General features: G+C 40.1%; 1 protein-coding gene across 2 annotated transcripts; it reads left to right on the top strand.

Moving 5' to 3' along the window:
• Positions 1–3,198: 3,198 nt before the first annotated feature.
• On the top strand, positions 3,199–20,577 carry LOC117818395 (E3 ubiquitin-protein ligase KCMF1-like). Of its 2 annotated transcripts, none has more exons than XM_034691256.1 (7): positions 3,199–3,394; positions 7,169–7,336; positions 9,802–9,941; positions 12,628–12,729; positions 15,220–15,400; positions 16,715–17,033; positions 18,951–20,577. In XM_034691256.1, the coding sequence occupies exons 1-7, from the start codon at positions 3,379–3,381 to the stop codon at positions 19,276–19,278; spliced, it is 1,254 nt and encodes a 417-aa protein (XP_034547147.1). In that variant the 5' UTR covers positions 3,199–3,378; the 3' UTR covers positions 19,279–20,577. The 2 variants fall into 2 exon arrangements, with proteins under 2 accessions (XP_034547147.1, XP_034547146.1); XM_034691255.1 differs by lacking the exon at positions 3,199–3,394 and adding an exon at positions 3,503–4,095.
• Positions 20,578–22,196: the final 1,619 nt, after the last annotated feature.

Genomic DNA, 22,196 nt, shown 5'->3' with positions numbered 1-22,196 from the left:
CTGATTTACAAGGGACTCCAGAATTTTTCATAATCGTATGATTCCTATTAACGTAAGTACTGCCAACACTAACAACCTACAGTAGAAATAATCATGCTGTAGAGGGATTCAGTCTGCATTCTGACAGAACTACTTTTGATTTACTCAGTCCAACTCACCTTTATTCAACATATTGCCTTTTGTATAAACATGAGCTTTAAGTGCTTCAAGATTAAAACACAGATGCAACAAAAACAACAATGGATATATGTTGATTGATTGCAATCAGGTTTGGTGTGTCATACTTAAATTTTATGTAGCAAACACTTTGAGACTGCAAAAATTGACAATAAACTGGAAAAAGAATAAAAGACACGTTGGGCAGAAAAGGAGAGTGAAAATCAATGACTGAGACAGGTCAAGGTGGAGTCACTAAGAGCCTAACCCAGACCATATGAGTTTACTAAAGCAAGCATCTGTTTTACTATGTTGGTCAGAAGGATTTATTCTTACCTTAGCAATGTTTCTAAAATTATGAAATTACTGTTTTGAATGTGGTTCTCATAACCAAGGTCAGTACCATGATAAACCCAGAGTTTCTGACCGACTCCTCATGAATGACAGGGTGAGGACTGAATGTGTAAAGGAGGCTGATCTCGCTGGGCTTTCGCCACATTTGACATCACATCTGTCTTTTATTTTGGATCTAAATCTAAATCCAGGAGTCAAACAAAACCTGCAGCCACCTGCAGTCAGACATTGTCAGTTACAGCTTCTTCAAAGTTAAATACTACTTTTCATGATTCCTCTTTAATTCAACACCTCAGTTGGCTCTCCAGTTTCACTGCATCTTGCTGATCTGTCCTGTTTTTTTTCTAAATGGCAGGATGTGATACCAAAGCATGTGTGAAATACTAAAACAATGAAACTTTTCAAGCTGCTATAAAAGAGTGTAAAGTAAAGATAATGATGAATGTCTTATTGCTTTCCCTCTTTATAAATGGCCATAATGTTTAAGGCTCTGATATGTTTGTGGTCATGCAAACAGGATTTAGGGGTTTAGAAAAGTGTATTGCCATAAATTGCAGTGAAAAACGTGCTGCTTTGCTTTGTATTTAATCTGGTCTACTTATTTTATCAGATCAGTGCGTCATGAGAAAGCTTCTTATGTATGTAGCTGCTTATTTGATAAGTACAGTGTATTAGGAATAGCTTCCATTATAGCATCTGAATGTTTTTTGTGGTAATTAAAGCTTTCAATGAAGAACTAATTAATTGTTAAAGTTTATTTCCAATGATTGCAAGAAAAGCTAGTTTTGTTGAAGTGTTTTTTAGGGGTTTACTTAGTATATAACCTTGCATGCATCTATATTTTTATTACAAATACTTATAGCCTACACTATATCGTCAAAGCCTGACCAAACTCAGCTTAATCTGTTGAAGAACTGCTCTCTCGCCGGTCTATGACTGTAGCTATATTTATGGTCATAGAGCCCCATCAAGTGGCAGGTAACTAGGTCTAAATTTGATTTTAAGGCTGTTCAGGAATATTGAGAGGGATCAAAATCTGGTTCAGTAGTCCAGATTATTTTCTAGAGTATTATGAGTGACATTTTAAGCTGCTGTTGGTAGTCACAGAGTAAAAATCTGTTCAGAGAGAGGGACTTTGAATGTCAATATACCTCCCAACCAATTTCCTTCGGCGTGTGCAGTTATGATCGTGCCGGACTCATAACCAATTAGAGGACGTAGTAGGGGCCGCCCGTTAACCAATCAGGGCAGAGGATTGGAGATTAGCTATGATTGGTCCGTCATAATGGGAACGAGGGGAATAATAACATTGCTTGATAAAAAGGCATTGGAAAATGCAGAGAGTTCACAATAGTCTCAAATTACTCCACTTACCAATGAGTACCGATGGGTATTATGACCTTTTCTCCAAATCCAGCAGAAAAAAGCAACGTCTTTTACACCATTCCTACCAACAAGGAAATTGTGTTCTTAAAGTCCTCAAAAGCTCACCCAGGTCCAGGTCATCACCTCTTTGACCTGCTGCCCTTTGGCCGATGTTTCAGAACTCTGAGCACCAGAACATCCCGGAACTGGAGCAGCTTCTTCCCTCAGGCCGTATCCCTCATGAACAATCACACTGTAAACCACTAAAGACTCCTGTGATACATCACATATATGTGCAATACTTTGAATTCCAGTGCAATATCTCAACAACCACATGCAATTCTGTAATTTATTCTATAACATATTTTATTATTATATTCATCCACTCAAAGTTGCACTCTGGCTTAGGTTAATTAATTAATTTAAAAGTACTTATATACCTTTCTTTGTACAGATAGTATTTTTTATTTTTATTTAGAATGTTTAAGGTTAGTTTTCAGGTTTATATATTTATTGTCCTTACTGTCTTGTTGTTAAGTCCCAGTGTTCCATTCACCACGTCAGATTCCTTGTGTGTGCAAGCTCACTTGACAATAAAGCTTTCTTGATTATTGATTCTTAACACTCCTGTTATGTTGTGGGTCAAATTGATCCATTTTAATGTTCAAGAATCTAAAAAAAAAAAGTGTTAAAAGTATTATTTCACATTTCTAATTTCACAGTGGATGAAAGACCAGTGGCAGTCAGAGGTTCCTTCCATCTTAGGTAATATATGCCTTCCAAACCAGCTAAATACAGCATCAAAATCCGGGCAGCATGTGACAGAAGAGGTGTCTTGTGTTCATTTATCAACATCACTACATAAAAATAGAATAATTTCAAAATGTGAAGTAAAATACACAAAATCTATGTCATGTAAAACTATTGTATTTATATTTAGGGCTTTTCGATGTACATTAAGAAAAAAATTAACATGAATTTTCATAAAAAACGAGTGAGTTATCCTCATTAAAGCACGATCTGTGAGAATTATGGAACACCATTGCTCTAAATATTGATTTAAATGGTTAGTAATGGAGTTAACAATGAGATTTTAAAAATGTTTATTGGGAATTTTTGGGGTTCCGACACTTTTGGATCATTAAATGTGGCCCGGGGCAAGTTGGCCCAGGAACATAATTGCTGTCCCTAAGAAACGAACATAACAGGAGGGTTAAAAGTCTGTTTGTTTGTAACTGTATCTCACCGTACCGCGTACCACCCACCTGCTGAGGATTCATGTGCACCAAAAATGAGACAGCAGCGTCCCCGTGTGGACGGAGGCGCAGCGCACCGGACAGTGACACAGCAGGAGGCGGAGGGGGGCACCGAGCCAGACCGGATCCTTCATGAGGGAAGAGGCCAGGGACAGCCAGCCAACCCCGGCTTCTCTTCTCTTCACTGATATTCTTCTGTATTGCACGTCAGGGAGCCCTTGCAGGGGGCTGCTGTAGTGTTCATAGGATGTCCCGGCATGAAGGTAAGAATCCTCTTCAGCACGGAGGCTCGAACGAGTCTGAACCAGCGGTGTAAAACAGAGCACCGCGAGCTAACGAGAGCTAGCCGAGGAGGAGGTCTTGTTTTGCAGCCCTGCTAACTGGGAGTAGCAAGGTTGCAGTGCTATCCTGTAGGGACGCAGTATGGCGGACAAAAACTGTGTGTCTCATCCATCTGACCTTTCTTTTGACGTGTCTGTTTCAGTAAACGATACACAGACAGTCTACCATCACAACACGGGCTCAAACCGAGAGACAGTCCACGCTAGCTGAGGGTGCGGGCTAGCTTACGAGCTAGCTGCTGCTGAGAGGGCTTGTAGGTTAACGTAGACGAGCCGGGGTGATACAGGGGGAGTGCCGAGAGGAGGAAACACGGGAGAGCAGAGATCCCAGATGGCTCTGCGGGGTCTAGGCTAGTCATATCGTGACTGCTTTCTAGTTTCAGTCTCCCTCCTGGTGAAAGTTGGCCTTTAGATTCCAGTTTCGCGAGCTAACATTCAGCACACGAACACTCACCTCGTCCTTGTGACCAACCTTGTTGAGCTGGAAGTTCGTAGTTAGTGTCAGTAAACATTGTCAGTGAATACTTCCAGCTCTCCAGCCTGTTAAAGTGAAGTCAGAGGAACACAGCTGTCAGCTAACACTTGAGCTAACGTTTAGTCCCTAATGGGTCCAAGCCTCGAAGGTGAGTCAGGCCTGAGCGGCCTTGGTTTTTCCTTAAATGTGTTTGTTGTTGTCAACTTTCCTCTCAGTATATCCATGCTCATTTATATATAATATGTAACACATAGTTGTTATAGTTGTTACTGTCGTGAAGGTGTCTGTAGCAGAGAGTCGCCAGGACCAGGTCTGCACTGAGCTTTAAAGGCTTACTATGAATGGGGATCAGAGGAAGTTTAGACAGCCTGGTGTCATACAATCCACCCAGACTGCACGACTGTCAGAGTCCATCAAGAAGTGCTTTGACTTGGGGTCCCATTCAACCCCTGAGATGTAGTGTGTGTAGTGTTTGAATAGATACAGCAGTGAGGATGACTTTATGAATGAGTGTGGTGTTGTGGTTGTAGTGTTATTAAAGGTGAATGGGGCAGGACTTAGTCTCTTAGTCTGTCTAACACATGAGGAGGACTCAGCAACACACTGGTGATGTATGATGCATTGTAATATCACTGCTGTGAATACACACTGACACATTTTCAGTGTAACCCTCCTGTTATGTTCGTTCTACTGGAACAGCAATAATGTTCCTGGGTCAGTTTGACCCGGGGCATATTCAATTATCCAAAAGTGTCAGAACCCCAAAAACTTCCAATACACATTTTTTTAAAAATCTCATTTTGAACTCCATTACTAACCATTTAAATCAATATTTAGTCCATTGATGTTCTTTTAATTCTCACAGATCATGGTTCAATGAGGATAACTCACTCATTTTTCATTAAAATTAATGTTAACACTTTTTTTAAAGCACATTGGTAAGTACTAAATATAAATACAATAGTTTTACATGACATAGATTTTTGTTTATTTTATTTTACATTTTGAATGATTTTTTTATGAAGTGATGTTGATAAATTAACACAACACCTCTTCTGTCACATGCTGCCCAGATTTTTATGCTGCATTTATCAGGTTTGGAAGACATACATTGCCTGAAATAGACTTTGAAATGGGTCAATTTGACCCGCAACATTACAGGAGGGCTAAGTTTGTAGTTTAAAAGTTGTAGTTTTTTCTCCTTTTGTTAATTGCTTATTTTGAGGGTGTTTTCTATCATGTAATCAAATCAAACTTTATTTATATAGCACTTTACACATAACACAGTTGATCCAAAGTGCTTTATAACAGACGATGAGGAAAACAAAGAGAAAATTAATTTAAAAAAACGCACCAACAGAGGAAGAGAGAGGGAAAGAAGAGTGGTAAGAAACAAGAAATACAATTAACAGTGCATTGAGTATCTGAGCCAGTGCGGTTAGGGGCAGTTAAAAGATAATGAATAAAGGTATGTTTTGAGATGACTTTTAAAAGTCACGACAGAGGGGAAGTAATGACAGCTCTTGGCCCATAAGAAATCTGACTGATTTCTGTATTATATTTGATTATATTGATCGTTGCTACACTGCAACACCAATATTGATCCAGTGTTCAAGATTTGAAGCTGTGCTATTTTTCCTTTATATATTGAACATAGTTAGTTTATTGTAGAACATTCATGCATCTCAAATGAGACTGTGCATCTTCATATTCACTTCAATAATTAGGCCTTTTTTTAGAGATGCACCAAAATGAAAATTCTTGGCCGAAACCGACAAAGAGAAAACCAAGGCCGAAAACCGAAACACTGAAATGAATTATTATACCAGTTGTTAGTAGGGAGACCGGGGACAGTTGTAACATTTCACTCCTTGGATTTGAGATTAAGCCATGCATTTTCTGTTTTTGTTGCACAGGCGTTTTCTAGGCCACTTATTAGCAGACACTTGAAGCTAGTTTGTGTAGCAGTTTGAACACACTGGGTTAAAAGAGCTCAAAGTTACAGAGAGAAATGTCAAAAATGTTACAACTGTCCCCGGTCTCCCCTACCATTGCATTTGTGGCTCTGACTGTGTACTAACCTCACTAAAATCAAGGATCTCATTGAACATATCAAACAACGAGGGTGCATGCCCCTCATCTGGTTCAGAGAGATGAGTCCTTTTTTCTGTGCTCTGTTCTCCTTCTTCTTCGCTGTGCACTTCTGTCTCCAAGCGGGTTCTCCGCGTCCATTGCAGCCTGGATCATTTCTTGTGCGCGCTGCTTCATTCCCACAACCAAGTAATGATCTTTATAACGCGGATCAAGTAAAGTCGCTATGAAGTGCAGAGGATCTGAATAGATCTCAGTGAAACGTGTGCTGACAGACTCTAAGAGTGTACTTTTCATTGTTTTCACTCTGTGGTCCATCTCAACCTCTTTGCTTAGAAGACGCTTTAGAGCTGCAATTAAAGGAATAACGGATGAAGAAATGTTGGCCTTTTAAGACAAGCGCACACTGGCCGTGGTTTTTGCTTGCGTCATCACAACATTCTGTTTCGGCCGTGTTTCGGTGATAAAAGTAATTTGGCCGAAAACGGAAAATACACCTTTGGGCCAGTTTCGGACGAAATTTTTTGGTGCATCCCTGCTTTTTTTTCAATTTCATCTGGTTGTTCATTTTCAAATTTACCATTTTGTTATTTGGTCAATAAAATCAGAGAATGCTGAAAAATGTTGGTCAATGTTTTCTCATATCCGTAATCGAAAGATACTCTGTGTACTTTCATAGAAGAGTAAAGAAAGTAGGCAACATTTCTGTTCAAAGAAATCCCACAAAATCATTATTTCACTTAGTCTGCTCGTCGATTAATAGTTACAGCACTACATCACACAATGACCTTACATGACTGAGGCAGACTTAACCAACCAAGTCAAAAAAAGCTCAGCAGAAACACTTGATGAAATACACACGATGTTGAACTACCACAAAGACAATTGTAGAAACGTCTGCAACAGCCTCTTTAGAAATGTGTCATAGATATATATGTGTAAATTTATTGCAGCTATTTCTCATTGTGTTGTGTTTTGTCGATCACTTCAATAGTGATCTACAAATGTATAAACTGATCCCTTTGCAGGATAACTAACCAGACTCCACAGTCTTCTTCATTTGATATAAAAAGTGTGCATATTTATCTAGTATATTCCTGTCCTCTCATACCTTTCTTTTCCCCCCTCAGGCGTCAGCTGTGATGCATGTTTAAAAGGCAACTTCAGAGGTCGACGGTACAAATGTTTAATTTGCTACGACTACGATCTGTGTGCATCATGCTATGAAAGCGGTGCTACCACGACAAGACACACGACAGAGCATCCCATGCAGTGTATTTTAACCCGAGTCGACTTTGGTAAGTTGAATTTATATTCTCTGTGAGTTCATTGCGAGTAGAGGTTGTTTTAAGGTGTCTGAATTCGAGACGTATCATGAACCATCCATCCATCAGTCAGTGTTATGATATTTGTATTTAATTGAAGGCTGGTGAACAACATACCGATATTAAACCCAGTGTATAAACATCTGCTGCTTCTTTACACTACAGTTCTAGGATGCACCTAAACCACACTCACAGCATCTTTACTATAAGAACGCTGCTTTCTTTTTGCATCATACACAGCATGATTGCTGTACAGGTGTACCTTTGCCTGTCTAAAAAGTGCAGTTTAATCACATTACACTGGATGGCTTGAGAAAATCTTGCAGGTGAAGAAGCAGGATTAGGAAATCCTGGACTGGCAGGTCACAGGAGGTCTGTCTTTATGAGATCGATTGAATGTACTTCCAAATTCTGGGGAACAGCTGTGAAGTGGCATCAGTTCAATGCCTTTAAATGCACTCTCCTGATTTCTTTGTCCTGAAAGCATGCTCCTTAAAAACATGCGTCATCCGTGTAATAACCATGCTGTTTATGGGGATCACTAAAATAGATTTGTTGACGAAATCTGAGGAAAAATAGCATACTTCGACATGTGAAATATATGAGCAAAAAAAGTGCACACTGTTATATTTATGTGTGGTTAATAATGAATGAATGAATGAATGAGCTATCATGTGCATGTCAGCCACAGAGGAGTACCACCAATCTGCACTGATGAACTGATTCTGATGTCTTTATTCATCTCTCCAGTATCAGTTTACTTCCAGCAAGCTGAGTGTGACTGAGCCATTAAAGACAAGTCTTAGCAGATGGCGCCAGGTGCAGCACTGTTGAAGTAATACATGCTAAAACAAAGAAGAAATATTTTCTTGAAGAATATATCATTTGTATATAACAAGCTGCAAAGACATCAATCAATCAATCAATCAATCAATCAATCAATCAATAAATCAATCAATCAATCAATCAATCAGACTTTATTTATAAAACACTTTTCATACAATGACATTGTAACACAAAGTGCTGTACATAAAAACAACCTAAAATAGAATAAATTAAGAAAAAGATCCCACGGCCCGACCCCAAACCCACCCCACAATCCTAAGGTTAAGAACACAATATATATGCAACAATAGTAATATAAAAAAATAAACAAATAATAAATAAAAAGTAAGTTGCTGAAGGAACTGAAGAAACGCTGCCATGATATCTTAATGAGGAAACACTAGAGGTAATATAAGATGTTAAAAATCAACACAAGAAATTAAAATCACCAAAATAAAATACATTTCTAAGTTAAGAAAACACTAAAATATTAAACCATTAAAAGAAAATAAGCATGCTAAATAATAAGCATGTCATAGATGTAAAACCTCTAATAAAGACAGACTTCAGGACCCCCCTCAGTGGCTGTAAAACTGTTGCAGTGTACATCATGTTTTGCCGGCACCACATAGGAGGCTGCTTGTAAATGGCTGCAATTGATTTGACCCAGGCAGCTGAAGGAGGAGGAGGAGGTTGTGGAAATGTGTTCTCGGGTTTCTGTGTTTGATTTATCTCTGAATCAAACATTTTGTTGTGGCAGCAATAACGACGGAGACATTCAAACCCTGATCGGACCTGTAAATTCAAGTACCGCTTACAATTAGTAAACCTGACATCACAGTGCATTTGGCGCTCTCTCAGATGTAATTAGATAATGCTTTTGATTAAATGGTCTGTTTTTTTCTGCTCGTATCTCATACATTAGTGCTCTGACATACGCTGGGACTCGGTCTTTCACACATTAGAAATGTTGTTTTACAATCTGTTGAGTAAAAAATACAAACTGTCGCTGTAATCGCAGCAGGAGGTGCAAGCTCACACAGACATTTCCATTTTTGTAGAATTTGTGTGTACTTGTGGTGCGCCTGTTGGATGGTGGATCTCATTTACACATAGTCCTTGTTGGTTGAAGGGTACGATGAAAAAAAGTTAGTAATTTGATGGGAAAGTATGTCATTAAAGCTACATAACACATTCTGTTGCATGCTGGGCTCTGGCTGAAGAACAGGTGGTTTGAGAAGGGAAAGCTGTTCTCTAAACGTTGAGTCCTGTAATGTTGCATGACTGAGAAGAATGAGCTGTTATTGATGCAATATGTCTAATTAAAATCTGTCATATGATTCATGATGTGGGTAAATCCAGGTAAAATTTGGTACACCTTTTGTTCTTTAACTCTCTGCTCTTTAGATTTTTGTTTACGGCATCCACCGCTCTTGACTTGTAGAATTTACTCACACTGTAGACATACTGTCTTGCGTGATATTGTGACCGCTGTGATTAAACTTAAGTCCCTTCTTCTTAAAAGACCACAATCCCAGCACCTGAAATGGACTTGCAGTTAAATCAAAACAAATACTGACTCTGAATTCTGTGTCCATCCTGTTTCCCTGCAGACCTATACTATGGTGGAGAGGCGTTCTCAGTGGAGCAGCCCCAGGCCTTCACATGTCCCTACTGTGGCAGGATGGGCTACACAGAGATCTCCCTGCAGGAGCACGTGGCTGCAGAGCACACAGAGACCTCAGTAGAGGTGGTAAGTTGGTGCTGAAGTTTCACTCTCAGACCTTGACAAGATGTTTGCTCGGATCTGAGCGCCTGGAAAGATTGACGCTTGTGTAGATTTTTCCTCACATGCCTGTGAGTTCATTTCTCAATGGAGTGAATTGAGTCGGTGTCTGAAAGAGTCCCTGGTATTAGAGGACCCTGGAGGTTTCATCAGTTTACTTGTCCTGCTTTACAATGACACGACAGAAGCCTAGTTCTGATGTCAGCTTGTGACTCTACAAGTAATATCAGACGAAAACAGCAAACACTCTCTAGCTGCTCCGTCTACCTGACAACATTTTATGTAAGACATCGTGTTGACTTGTTTTCCTCTGTAAACATGCAGGATAGCTTTGAAAGAGACTGAAACCACGATACTGAGTATTGTTGAAAAGGTGCAATTGTAGTTATACATAGTGGAAAATAATCTCTATATCTAAAATATGGCTATGGTTTGTTTAAGTAAATTAATTTACTTTGGGTACCCTCAGTATTTGGATGCTACTAGGGTTGCAAAGGGGTGGAAAATTTCCGGAGAGTTTCCGGTAAATTTCCATGGGAAGTTAAGCGGGGGAATTTTGGAAATATTCCAAACGAAAAACTTTCCATGGGAATTCATGGGAATTCATGGGAATTAACTGGGAATTGAGGGTAATTTAATGGAAAGGTATCATATCCAAGCATAAATATTTGTTTAGTTATAAGCAGACATCCATCCAAAATAATACAATCAAAACAGATTTATTTGTAAATGGAACTTTATCAAGTGTCAAATATTTTATTGACTAATCAATTCTTTCATTGATGAACAAAAACATGAATGCTGAGTTGAAATATTACTCATCCCCCCCGACCCAACCCATTCAAAAATTAACAAAAATGCAATCCCAACAAAGTCCCATTCAAAATGTTAAATGAAAAGAGCCCCTCTCCCTCCAACAAAGTCCCATTCAACATGCAAATAAAAAAAGCATCTTCTTGCATGAAATCTGGTTGTTTTAGTCAGGATCATGCTTAAATATATTTTCCCCGACTATATTTAAGTTCCCTATCAAGAGCCAACCTTCAATTTAGTAAATTCCTGGTTTATTCCCATAAATTCCTGTTAATTCCCATGGAAGGTTTCCAGCTTTGAAAATTTCTGGAATTTTGCAACCCTAGATGCTACGACTCGGCATTGATTTACTGGAAATGCATTTGTGCAGAATTTTGTGATGCAACAGCGTAAGTTACAGTGAATCAGGGCAACAGTGAACTGAAAGCGGGAGATCCCAACCTATCACAATGATGCAGTGAATGCTCACTCCAAAAATTGCTCTGCAAAATGCATAAATGTGTATCCCCCGCCACTGGATGAGGATGTAGCTCATAATGCTCTACTATGTGGATCTAAACAAGCACAGATGACATCTTGATGTACGGTGTGGTTTGTCAGTGTTTTGGTTCAGAAGACAGAGATAAAAAGAAGACAGATACTTGAGACTGGCCTGAGTAGGAAAACGTCTACTCTGTACCCCTGCAACCTCCACATACCTCCAGCACATTTTTTCCAAAGCGGAATTTATTGTCAATAAATCCAGGAGCTGTCTTCTTTCAAAGAACAGAGACACACTTGTGGGTTTGATTATATTGCACCCAACATAAGAAAGTGTGGACAGTCTGTGGACAGGTCTGTAAATACCCTATACAGCATTGTGGAGCCTGAAGTGTTGGGATACTGTACCTGTACTTTTTTTTTTTTTACAGCTGCTGTATATCTTTGAATAAGACACACACTATATTGTGTTTTGAAAAAATACTTAATAACCTAAAGTGATGTTAGTGTGTCCTACTAGATTATGCCCAGGCTGTTTTTTCTCTCGAGGTTTCTAGCGTTAAAAAAAGTCCAAACACATGAGTCCAGTTTCTGTCACCAGATTTAATTGATGTATGCTGCATTTGTCCCCTTAAGCTGGTTTGTTTATAAAAAATGATGTGAAAAATGCATGACCTGCCCATTTGTGATGAAGGATAGAAGTTTTTGTATTTGAGATCAGTCTGATCACACCGATACACATAGCTCTATGTTATGTGGTAAACAATTATCTGAAGTTATTTTGTATTCAGTTCTAAATGCTTATTGTGCTCTGATCATCATTTAATATAGTTATGTTTTCAGAAATCAAATGAATATAGGCAGGGGCACACTGGTCGGCTCTGAGCCAGTTATTACTTTTATTAAGACTACTAGCCAGGGCGCACTGACTACTCTGTCCCGGATTTGGTTGATCAAGAGAAAACATACAGCATTTTTATTCCATCGACCAACCGATTGGTTGAGTGGGTGTAATTTCAGGCGACTACTTTTTTCTTTGCTTGACCACAGCCCTAAAATGAACCTTTTTCTATCAAATATCAGAACTTCCTTCACATACGTAACTCATCAAACTGTCCAACATCCAAACCATCATCCCTCTAACTTCACTTCATGGTTGTTTGAGTTTTAAAAACTTCCACACATAGCTGGTGCTCTCATGGTGCTCCCTGTCTTAATGTTTAAGTTCAGCATTTTCACGTCAGATATTCAGCGCTATCTGTGTTTGTTCAGGAGAAACCAGCACCAACTGCTAAATGTCAAATGTGTATTGAAGTGTGCTGATATTAACATGTACACACTCTCTCTTCCGGTCTCCTAGATCTGCCCCATATGTGCTGCGCTGCCAGGTGGCGACCCAAATCATGTGACAGACGATTTTGCTGCTCATCTCACACTTGAACACAGAGCGCCCAGAGACTTGATATCCTTTTTCCAGCAGTGTTCACTCATCTGAAAACATGACCAGAACTTTTCTGCAATACTCAGTGAGAACCAAAGAAAACCTTAAAAAAACAGTTTTACCTCGGCTCAGAAGTGACGCAGTTTGTGTTAACCAGCTTGCTTTGTCATTATAAAGATAAGTGCACCAGGGAAGCATCTGTTCTCTGAAACTGACATTTGTTGACATTTTGCTAATAACATTTAAGCCTCCAGTGGCGGTTCAAATCACCACAGTGGGTCAACATAAGTGAGGTGAATTGTCAGAATATGCGCACTAAAGATTTCATGGCTCCTTTAACCCTTGAGGCATCCTTTAAACTGAATCATGAGTCTCATGTCACTCCTACAAGCTCAAGTCGGCAGGCGGCTCTCGGATTGATTAGCTAGTGTGGTGCGGTTTGCAGCTGGTTTGATGCATAAGAGGACAGACGGTGTGGAGGCCGAGTTCACTTCATGTTTCTCATCAAAAATGTATGAATGGCTACGCCCTTGTGTTCTTCCTTTTGAAAGCAGCTCTGTAAAACAAAGCCTCAAGAGTTGGTGGTAATATGACTGAAATGTATTGTTAGGTGTTGGAAAGGAGAGCACAGGGAGGAAATATTACCACTAACAAAACTTGTGTTACCATTTTTACTGGGTATGAACTTAAGTTTATTCTAATAGATTATTTGTTTTTGTCTTGCTGGTCAACCTTTTGCTAAATTGCTCTGGGTCAACTCTCTCATTCTTATCCCTGATGAGTGAAATCTTGTCTCTGCTACTCTCAACTTTTAGAGGAGGTTGTTTTAGATTAACACAGTATGCTATTTGACTAAACATTGAAAACATACCTGTTGAAAAAAACTTGGAGATGAGCAAATAATATATTTGTTAAATGGCTGAATACAATCTAACATTGAAAAAAACCAACTATAGAGGCAAGGCAGGTGGATGTTTTTAACTTAACGGATGTCACAGTTTTGACTGTTTGAAGACATGGACCAATCAGGTTCCATAGTGACATTGAGACAACCCTGATGAGGTGAATCTGGTATCTTTAACATAAGATAAGATAAGATATTACTTTATTGATCCCCCGGGGGGGAAATTCAATTGTTACAGCAACTCAGACATAAGTACAATCAAGAAGAAGTTTCAATAAGTAAAATAAAATAAAATAAGATAAGTAAAAAATAAAAATAGATAAATAAAGCTAGAATACAATTTAGATATATACAATGTTACAAGGTTGACATGGTGTGATTATGGTTGGTAATGACAGATTAAGCAATAAATAAAAATAAATATGGTTATGTAATATGACCGTGAGTTGTAGTCACAATAATAATGTAATATAACATAATATAATATGGCACGATAATTATATAATACAGTATATTATGCATTATAATGCCAGCAGCAGTCAAGAGAGTCAGTTCAGGATGAGATGATATAAGATTATCAATTCCGTCACATTCTGCATCATTTATTGATACTGGATTGGTACAGGATGTACACAATATCTTGATTCTAAATATAGGAAACAGTATCTCCACTGAAAATATTCAGTCCTTGCATTATGAATGATTTCAATTTTTTGTATCTGCTCTTCTTACTGACATGGCGTAAGCTCTGCAGCAATGTGACCCACATTTCTACCAACTACAGAAGGCAGTAACTGTATGGGTCTGAAAACTAGTAATGTGCCAGCAGCATTGAAGACTCCAAACAATATGAACAAAGCAGGAAAAAAACAAAGAAGAAGATAAAGATGTAGTTTGAATCAAACCATGAGGGAAGACTCTCAGGCAACTCAAGCAGAGGATAGAATAAAAAGTTTGGAATTTTCTTGCGTTATTAATTACTTTGAGCTCTTGTTAAAGCTTGAGACTCCACTGAAGTGTAGAAGTAATTTATATATTATATATTTATACTTATCCCCTTCATCTCTCTAAAGTTTATAATGTAGTCATATTTTAATTAACCTACAGATATGAGTGGCCATGGAACGAAGAATCTTTGTGAGGTAATGAGCTATAGATGCATTCATTTTTTATATGAAATAAAAGCTTGGAAAGACTGAATCTGCTTCTGCCAGGCAGAGACCACAGTTGCACTCTGGGATGGACTTTTGAAGAGTCACGCCAGCAGCCTATTTATAGAGACCTTTGGATAAGTAGAGAAAAAAGATGCACCAGTGTAGTTTAATGAAACAGAGATAACAAGTGCAGCTAAAGCTCCAAGAAGTTTTGCCATTGCTGTTAGTGTGGTGGTGTGTGCATGCGTGTATCCTGACATGAGAGCATCATGCACATGTATGCAGATTACAGCTTCCTTTAAAAAGACTGAGGTGAAGCATAAGCACATTGAACATGCTCAGCTTAGCATGTGGTGGATGAGAGTTAATGATTTGTTTTTAGGTTAAAAGTGTGATCGAACATCAAGTAAGAGCTTTCATGCTGTGGACGTTTTCCTTAACCGCAAGCTTCACGATGAGTCAAGTGGGGTGCGGCATGTGAGGAGGATGTTTCACCCTGGGCGTGGGCTTGGAGGTCCAAGAGCCCGCAGGTCTAACATGCACTTCACCAGCAGCACCACAGGGGGGCTCTCCACCAGTCAGAGCTCCTCACAGAGCTCCAACTACAGCAGAGAGGCCATGGACCCCATAGCAGGTCAGTCACACACGTAAACACGGTGACATGGTGAACTCATGCTGACGTGTATGACACAGACGGTCAGGTTCTCTCTGAACCTTTTGCTACAGGAAGAGAAGCTGTAGAACTCGAGGGTCTGGAACATATTTCTTTATTACAGTCGGGGAGAAAACAATTATTTTTGTTATTGTCAAACTCATTATCACCCAGCTGTTGCTGCAGGAGGTCTGACACAAAACCCAATGCTCAGTGCTAAACCAGGCATGTGGCACCTTATAAATAGACACATTTAATGAGTTGTCTTTATACAAATTGTCTCTCTCACTCACTCACTCACTCTCTCTCAGATTGCCTGCATTACCATCATTATCACACATGTGTAGTCATTGTTTCAGTTTGCTTTTAAAGGTAGTCATGATAACACAGGAAAGTGTGGGCAGAGTTGTGATTCCTTGTTTACCTTGTTCCTAATTTGAATCTGGTTCAGCGGCTGGTATTCACCGTGTCAGCTCCAGCTGTGCTGTAATGAGGGCTCATCCACTCTGCATCACTATCACACCACCAGACTCTTCTCTAATGACCCACTATAGAAGCTGGGCTGTTGACCTGACCGGTCTAGGTTAAGTCTTAAAAGTTCACTGATGAAGGTTTGTGGTTGTGAAGGCTGCACAGAGATCTGACCAAAGTGAGGTTATTTCTTTTAAAGCTGTGTGACAGTTGTTTATGCTAGTTTGAAAGGACACACATTTTGGCAATTGCATTTCAAGTATTTTGGATGCTTTTTTTTAGTTTTATTGTTTGAAATCTTAACACACCTCACTAATCACTTACTGTAAAGTTCAGTGTAGGAGACATTTACTACCTTTTCTGTCAACAGTGAGCTGCATCCCATACACCTGTACGACCTATACTAGATGTTACTAGAGCGAGCTACACAATGAAAATGATTGGATGGCCCTCCTGTATAGCTGTCCATGCACCTGCCAACCTGAGCGCTTTGTCCCTGGACTAATTGCACTTTGGGGCAGTCATTCAAAAGCTAAAGATAGCAGCTTTGACATTTTTAGTGTTATGATTATTTAAAAATCTAGCTCGCTTGTTTGCTTGTATATATTCTAGCACCCCTAGCTTTAGATTGACAAGAAAGTCTTACAGTGGTTGTATGAATTTCATTATCTGCTTAAAATTTGTGTTTTGAAAGACTTAAACTGTTTACACTTGTGTTTCAACAGTTGAGAGTGACGGTGATGCATGGACTGGAGTCTTGAAAATCTCAATATAACCTGTATCTAACCTTTAACACCTATGTTTTCTTCCATCTTCTCTCTGCAGAGCTTCTGTCTCAGTTGTCGGGGGTGCGGCGTTCAGCAGGCGGTCAGCTCAGCTCGGGTCCCTCAGCCTCTCAGCTCCAGCAGCTTCAAATGCAACTCCAGCTGGAGCGCCAGCAGGCCCAGGCGGCGCGTCAGCAGTTAGAGACGGCCCGGAATGCCACCCGAGGCGGAGGCAGAGCCAATGCAATGCTAAATACCAATTCAGCTGCCACGAATCCCAACCCCAGCGCCAACCATAATACCAACCCTAGTCCCAACCCGGGCCCACCTGAGTCCAACACACAGCATTCTGCACATAGCTCCCAGTTTCTACTCAGCAGGTCAGTTTGAGATTATTTGCTGTGTGTTTTCTGGGTTGTGGAAGTGATCTGGTTTCTGATTGTTGTACATCAGTAGTCTGAGCAGTTTGGACTTACCATGCATCAGCAGTAGGCTTTGTATTCAGGAATAAAAGTCCTTATGGAGAGCAAAAGCAGGTGGAACAGTCTGCAGTAATGACATCCAGGTTCCCATTGGCAGTTTTCTTGTTATCATTTACTTAGTTCAACCAATAATCCATTCTTGATCAAACATTCCAACGCGAGCCACAGATCTGTTTGATTATGTGTTACGGAGGCCAATCAGCATTTAGATCACCTGGAATGAATTTGAAAGGATGGATTTGACCTCTATTCAACAAATGAGCATTTTAAAGGTTGTTTTCTTCTCTTCTCGAGGACAAACAGGACAAAACTTTTAACTGCAAGTCAATCACAATTGAACTGGTCTGCTTGGTAGAGTAGTCATAAGTACTTACTATATATAGTGAAACGGAGACTCACTAGGAACAGATGACTCCTCAGTGGGAAGTGATGAACCAAGATATCATCATGTTTATTTTGAGGACTTGTATGGAGAGGCAAATTAATGAATTGTTAATCAGTAACTACTGGCTGCAACTGTATGCTTGATTTCAATGTCACTCATTCATACTATATTGATGTAGGATGATAGCCAACGGGTTTTTAGATTGGCTTTTCATGAAGCGAGTTACAACAATAGGAAGTAGTTGTCAAATTTAGGTACATTTCGACCAAGAGTTCCAGGGTCTTTCAGCCCCCAGAACTACTTTACCCTGAACTAAAGGGTTCTGTGTCCCCCATTGTTGTCTGTATTTCGAATGTGGGGCCGAAGCCCCGGGTAGATTGTGCAAATCAGGCCAGTGATGTATGGAGGAAATAAAAAGTAAAGGCACTACACCACCAGACCATTAGAGGGCAGTAAAACAAAGATGAATGCCATTCATCACAGATGACACCACAGAAGAAGAAGGACCTGCAGGTATCACAACAGTTAGCCTGTCATCATGAAGAGACTCAGCTTGCACTGTTTTAGATGGTGCTATATTTCATCACAGATGGATTCACTGATTTAACATGTGAGAGGAGATAAGAGCGAGTAGCAAAGACGTTTCAGCACGGCTTTAAAATCCCTTTGAACTCAAAAAGCCGTGGCAGAGATCAGCCAGTGTTTTGGTTTAAACAGCGACCCTGTTAACTGCCGACTTTCAGCCGGATGCATCCCTCATAAACGTTTTTAGATGATTATTAAATACTTATCTGATGAGAATATTGAATCTTAAAACTCCCTCCGTGTTTCAACAACTGTGTAAACTCCACAAACACCGTTACATTCAGCTGAAAGTCTCCAGTTTCCAGGGTCACTTTTAAAACTGTAACACCGGCAGAGACGCATTCGTGGTGGGCTGAGAGAAGACTACTGTTACAAGCTGCTAAATCAAGTGAATCAAAGCTTCTTCTTTTGAAAAGTACACACACATACAAAACAGATAGAACAAATAAAAGAAAGAGAAATCAAGTGAATCACAGATGTGTGTGATGTTATTGTGGACGACGGGCGGAATAAAAACACTGCAGGTAATTTACCAATCAGACACGTTTAGCTTTGCAGGCCCGCCCCCTGAAAGCCCCGGGGCCTTTGACAAGTACTACCCCCCTAGCAGGGGCTTTTTATGGGGGAGTTTATCTACCCCTGAACTAAATTTAGACCCTAGTTCCACTGGTCGAAGCGCACATAGTTCCGGGGTAAAGTCCCTCTGGTTGAAATGCCCCTTTTGTTTATCAACAGAGAAAATGTTTCTGTGCTCACCTTGTTTTCCATCCATCTTCCTCTTATTATCTTCTGTGTTATTAAAATCTTGGTTTGTGTCTCATGTCTCTTCATTCTCTCCCCGGCAGGCTGAGCGAACCGCGGCTCTCTGAAGCTGAGCGGCAGGCGTGTGAAGCCCAGTGGGCGGACAGGAGTCTGTTTGTGACGGAGCTGCTGCTGTCTACGCTACTACCCGACGAGGACGCCTCGGCCTCTTCCTCCGAGGACGACGACGACTGTCACGGCTCGTTGCGGAATTTTGCCGACTTCGAGGCCATGGGCTGTGTTGAAGTCATGACCTTAGACGTGGCGCTGGAGAACCTCAACCTCAAGGAAGCGACCCCGACTACAAAGACGACGAAGACGACGACTAAAACGGCACCAGCGAAGAAAGAGCCTCCAGCGCCGCCCCTTTGATGACATGGCCGCTCCCTCCCCACGAACCACCATTGAAACTGGCTGACTGCCGAGTCGGTCCGACTGCCAATGGATGACAAAAAAGACTGCAGTTCTTTTTGGCTTTGTTTTATTTTTTTTTCTCAGTGATTGTCATTTCAGCTCTGTCGCTCCCCACTCGACCCACATGTTTATTGCGTTGTGTACATTGAATAAAAGTAGTGAGACGAGAGAATGTGAAAGCAAGCAAGCGTGGTGGGTGCGTGAGAGAAAGAGAAAATTAATTATATAAATATATTATAGAAAAATCTATATGAAAGTTGATAATCAATTCCACATAACCCGTGTTTCCTCTAGCAGAGAGTGTAGTTAGCCGTTTTTAAAGAGACAAACACGTCACACACTCACCCCTGGAGAGGAGGCAGACAGAACCCTCTCCGTTAAAAACGCTGCTGTGTATTTATAGTTATTAATTAAAGAAGTGCTTGGATGGTTTACCACAACTTAAGCATGAGCTTAAATCACCATGTGCCCATTTTTAACTGCACAGTCACTTGGCGGGGAGGTCTTTCTCTTTTGTTCGGACACCTGACTAACTGTAAATTAATGGTGCTGAGTGCCACATCGCTGGCATTGCTGCACTACACACACGCACACACACACACACATACACAAACAGACTGATGGCTGCGTTCGGTTACATTCATGTCCAGTCTCAACACCCCCCCCCCCCCCCCCTTGTGTGACATCACCTTTTTTGGGTCATATGACCTTGCTTTATATCGACTGTGGGCACTTTGGTTTTGAATTGCATATCAAGTGTCCATTTGTGTACACTACAGATGCTCTACAAAAAGGCGTTACACAACTCGGAGGCAAACGGAGATGCAACAATCTCTTCAGCGTGACCGTTTTCAGGCCTTTTCTAACACGGAAGAAACACAACACATACAGTTGTTTGTTTTGTTTTTGTTTTCCTCTCTCTCTCTCTCTCTCTCTCTCTCTCTCTCTCCCTCTCTCTCTCTCTCTTTTACTGAAGACCAGATGCTTCTTTCTCAAGCTTCCCGTGATCTGAAAAATTAATCTTCTCTCCATTACTCATGAATGCAAAGATTTACTCATCATGTGACTTGAAGGAGAGAATCCTGTATTGCTCTTTCCATTGATTTCTCTCAGTCGAAATGATCTTTGTATGCCTCCACTGCTACCTGAAGAAATGCAATGTATGTTTTTTGGCTGAGCGAACAAGCCAAATCACAGGGTAACCCTTTCAGTTTGGAGGACAATAAAAATGTTTTGGATGGAAATGAACTAACCCAATCCTGCTTTCTGGTTTGTGTTTTTACTTTCTTTTGTTCTCAGTTGCTAACTTCTGGGTGAGCATGTACAGCATATGGTTAAAAATAAACACCTATTCTACAGGTCCAGTTCAATCTCAATTAGTCCTGTCATCTCCTCCTGATGCATGTCACCATTTTAAAAAGTTATGCGGAAGATGTCCGACTGCAGATGAAACTTAACAAATCTCCTTTAAGTGGACTGATTGGGAGTCTGCAGTCAAAATAATTTAAATGTAGAAAGACTTCAATCCTGATGAGACTTTTACTGGTATGCTGGAGCCACAAGTTGTCTCATTTAAGGCTCTTTCTGTCGTCCATTAAGATGAAAACAACCTCAAGCAAAGAAATTAAGAACAAATCTTAGTTTTACCCTGAACAATGTCACTCTTCCCGAGACACTACAGGGGGCTTGTGGTCTCTGTTTCTTCACGGTTACTGATTTAACCAACATGAAATGGAAACCATTATCCCATCGAAAATAAATGGTGGAACTTTCTGGATGCCAGCATTTTTCAGCATCACTGTAGAGACGTCTCAAATTAAACCATGCGAACATAGCTGCAGTGTCGGGACTTCTGGGCAATCAGTGCCAAGTCTCTGAATTATTATCTGAGCTGTAAACTCTTAAACAACAGCAGCCTGAAAGGATGTGGCAGATTAATTCAGTCCTTTAAGAGTAGGTTGCTATAGGAAACCAAATGCATGCAAAGTGAGGGGAAATGAGCAGAGACAACCACAGCATGACGTGTTTTATGGCTCTGCAATACATCACTGTTGCAGAAGTGAGGATGTTGGGAAAAAACTAGATGTAAAGAGAGAATTTGTTTGGATTGCAGTTAAAAAAAAAAGGTGGAATAACCAAGATGTAATGAAGATTCTTTTCATTTACCATTCAGCAGGGGTGTCAAACTCATGTCAGTTCAGGGGCCACATACAGCCTGACAGCGTGACCTCAAGTGGGCCAGACCAGTAAAAGCATAACATAATAACCCTATAAATAACGACAACTCCAAATTTTTCCTTTTATTTTAGCACAAAAAAATACAAGTAAATTCTAAAAAAAATCACATTTAATGTCCTTTTCTTTTTTCTTTTTTTTTTTTTACAAAAACAGCTGTTGTATTTTTCGCCATGATGAGTGAAATAGTCGGGCCAAATTTGATATTCTTTAAGGAGTGAAACCTGCTGACAACACACCAAGCACACAGGTTTCCCAGTCACCTGACACATTAGTGCTAGTGTTAGTAGTGAAGGAGCACACCTATGTACACCCACATGTATGGTAAGCACATGCACGATATGAAAATAGTGGATCCACCGCTTCTACATATACGTAAACATCAGTGTTAATTGGATCTTGAAGTGCTCTAAAAAGTGTATGAAATTCAACCAGATTATGTAACTGCAAATATTCTTTTTACCCCCTTCATAGAACGAAAGGGGGACAAAGGAGGACTAATTTGAAATAGCAGGTGCACATTTTTCACTTTGCGAAGTCATCCCGCAGGCCGGATTAGATTCTCTGGTGGGCCGGTTTTGGCCGAGCGTATGTTTGACACCCCTGCCATTCAGGATAAAGAAATAAGATGAGTAAGTTAA

The sequence above is a fragment of the Notolabrus celidotus genome, chromosome 9 (genome assembly GCF_009762535.1).
Source record: "Notolabrus celidotus isolate fNotCel1 chromosome 9, fNotCel1.pri, whole genome shotgun sequence".
Lineage (NCBI taxonomy): Eukaryota > Metazoa > Chordata > Actinopteri > Labriformes > Labridae > Notolabrus > Notolabrus celidotus.
This window is presented reverse-complemented; position numbering and strand designations above follow the sequence as displayed.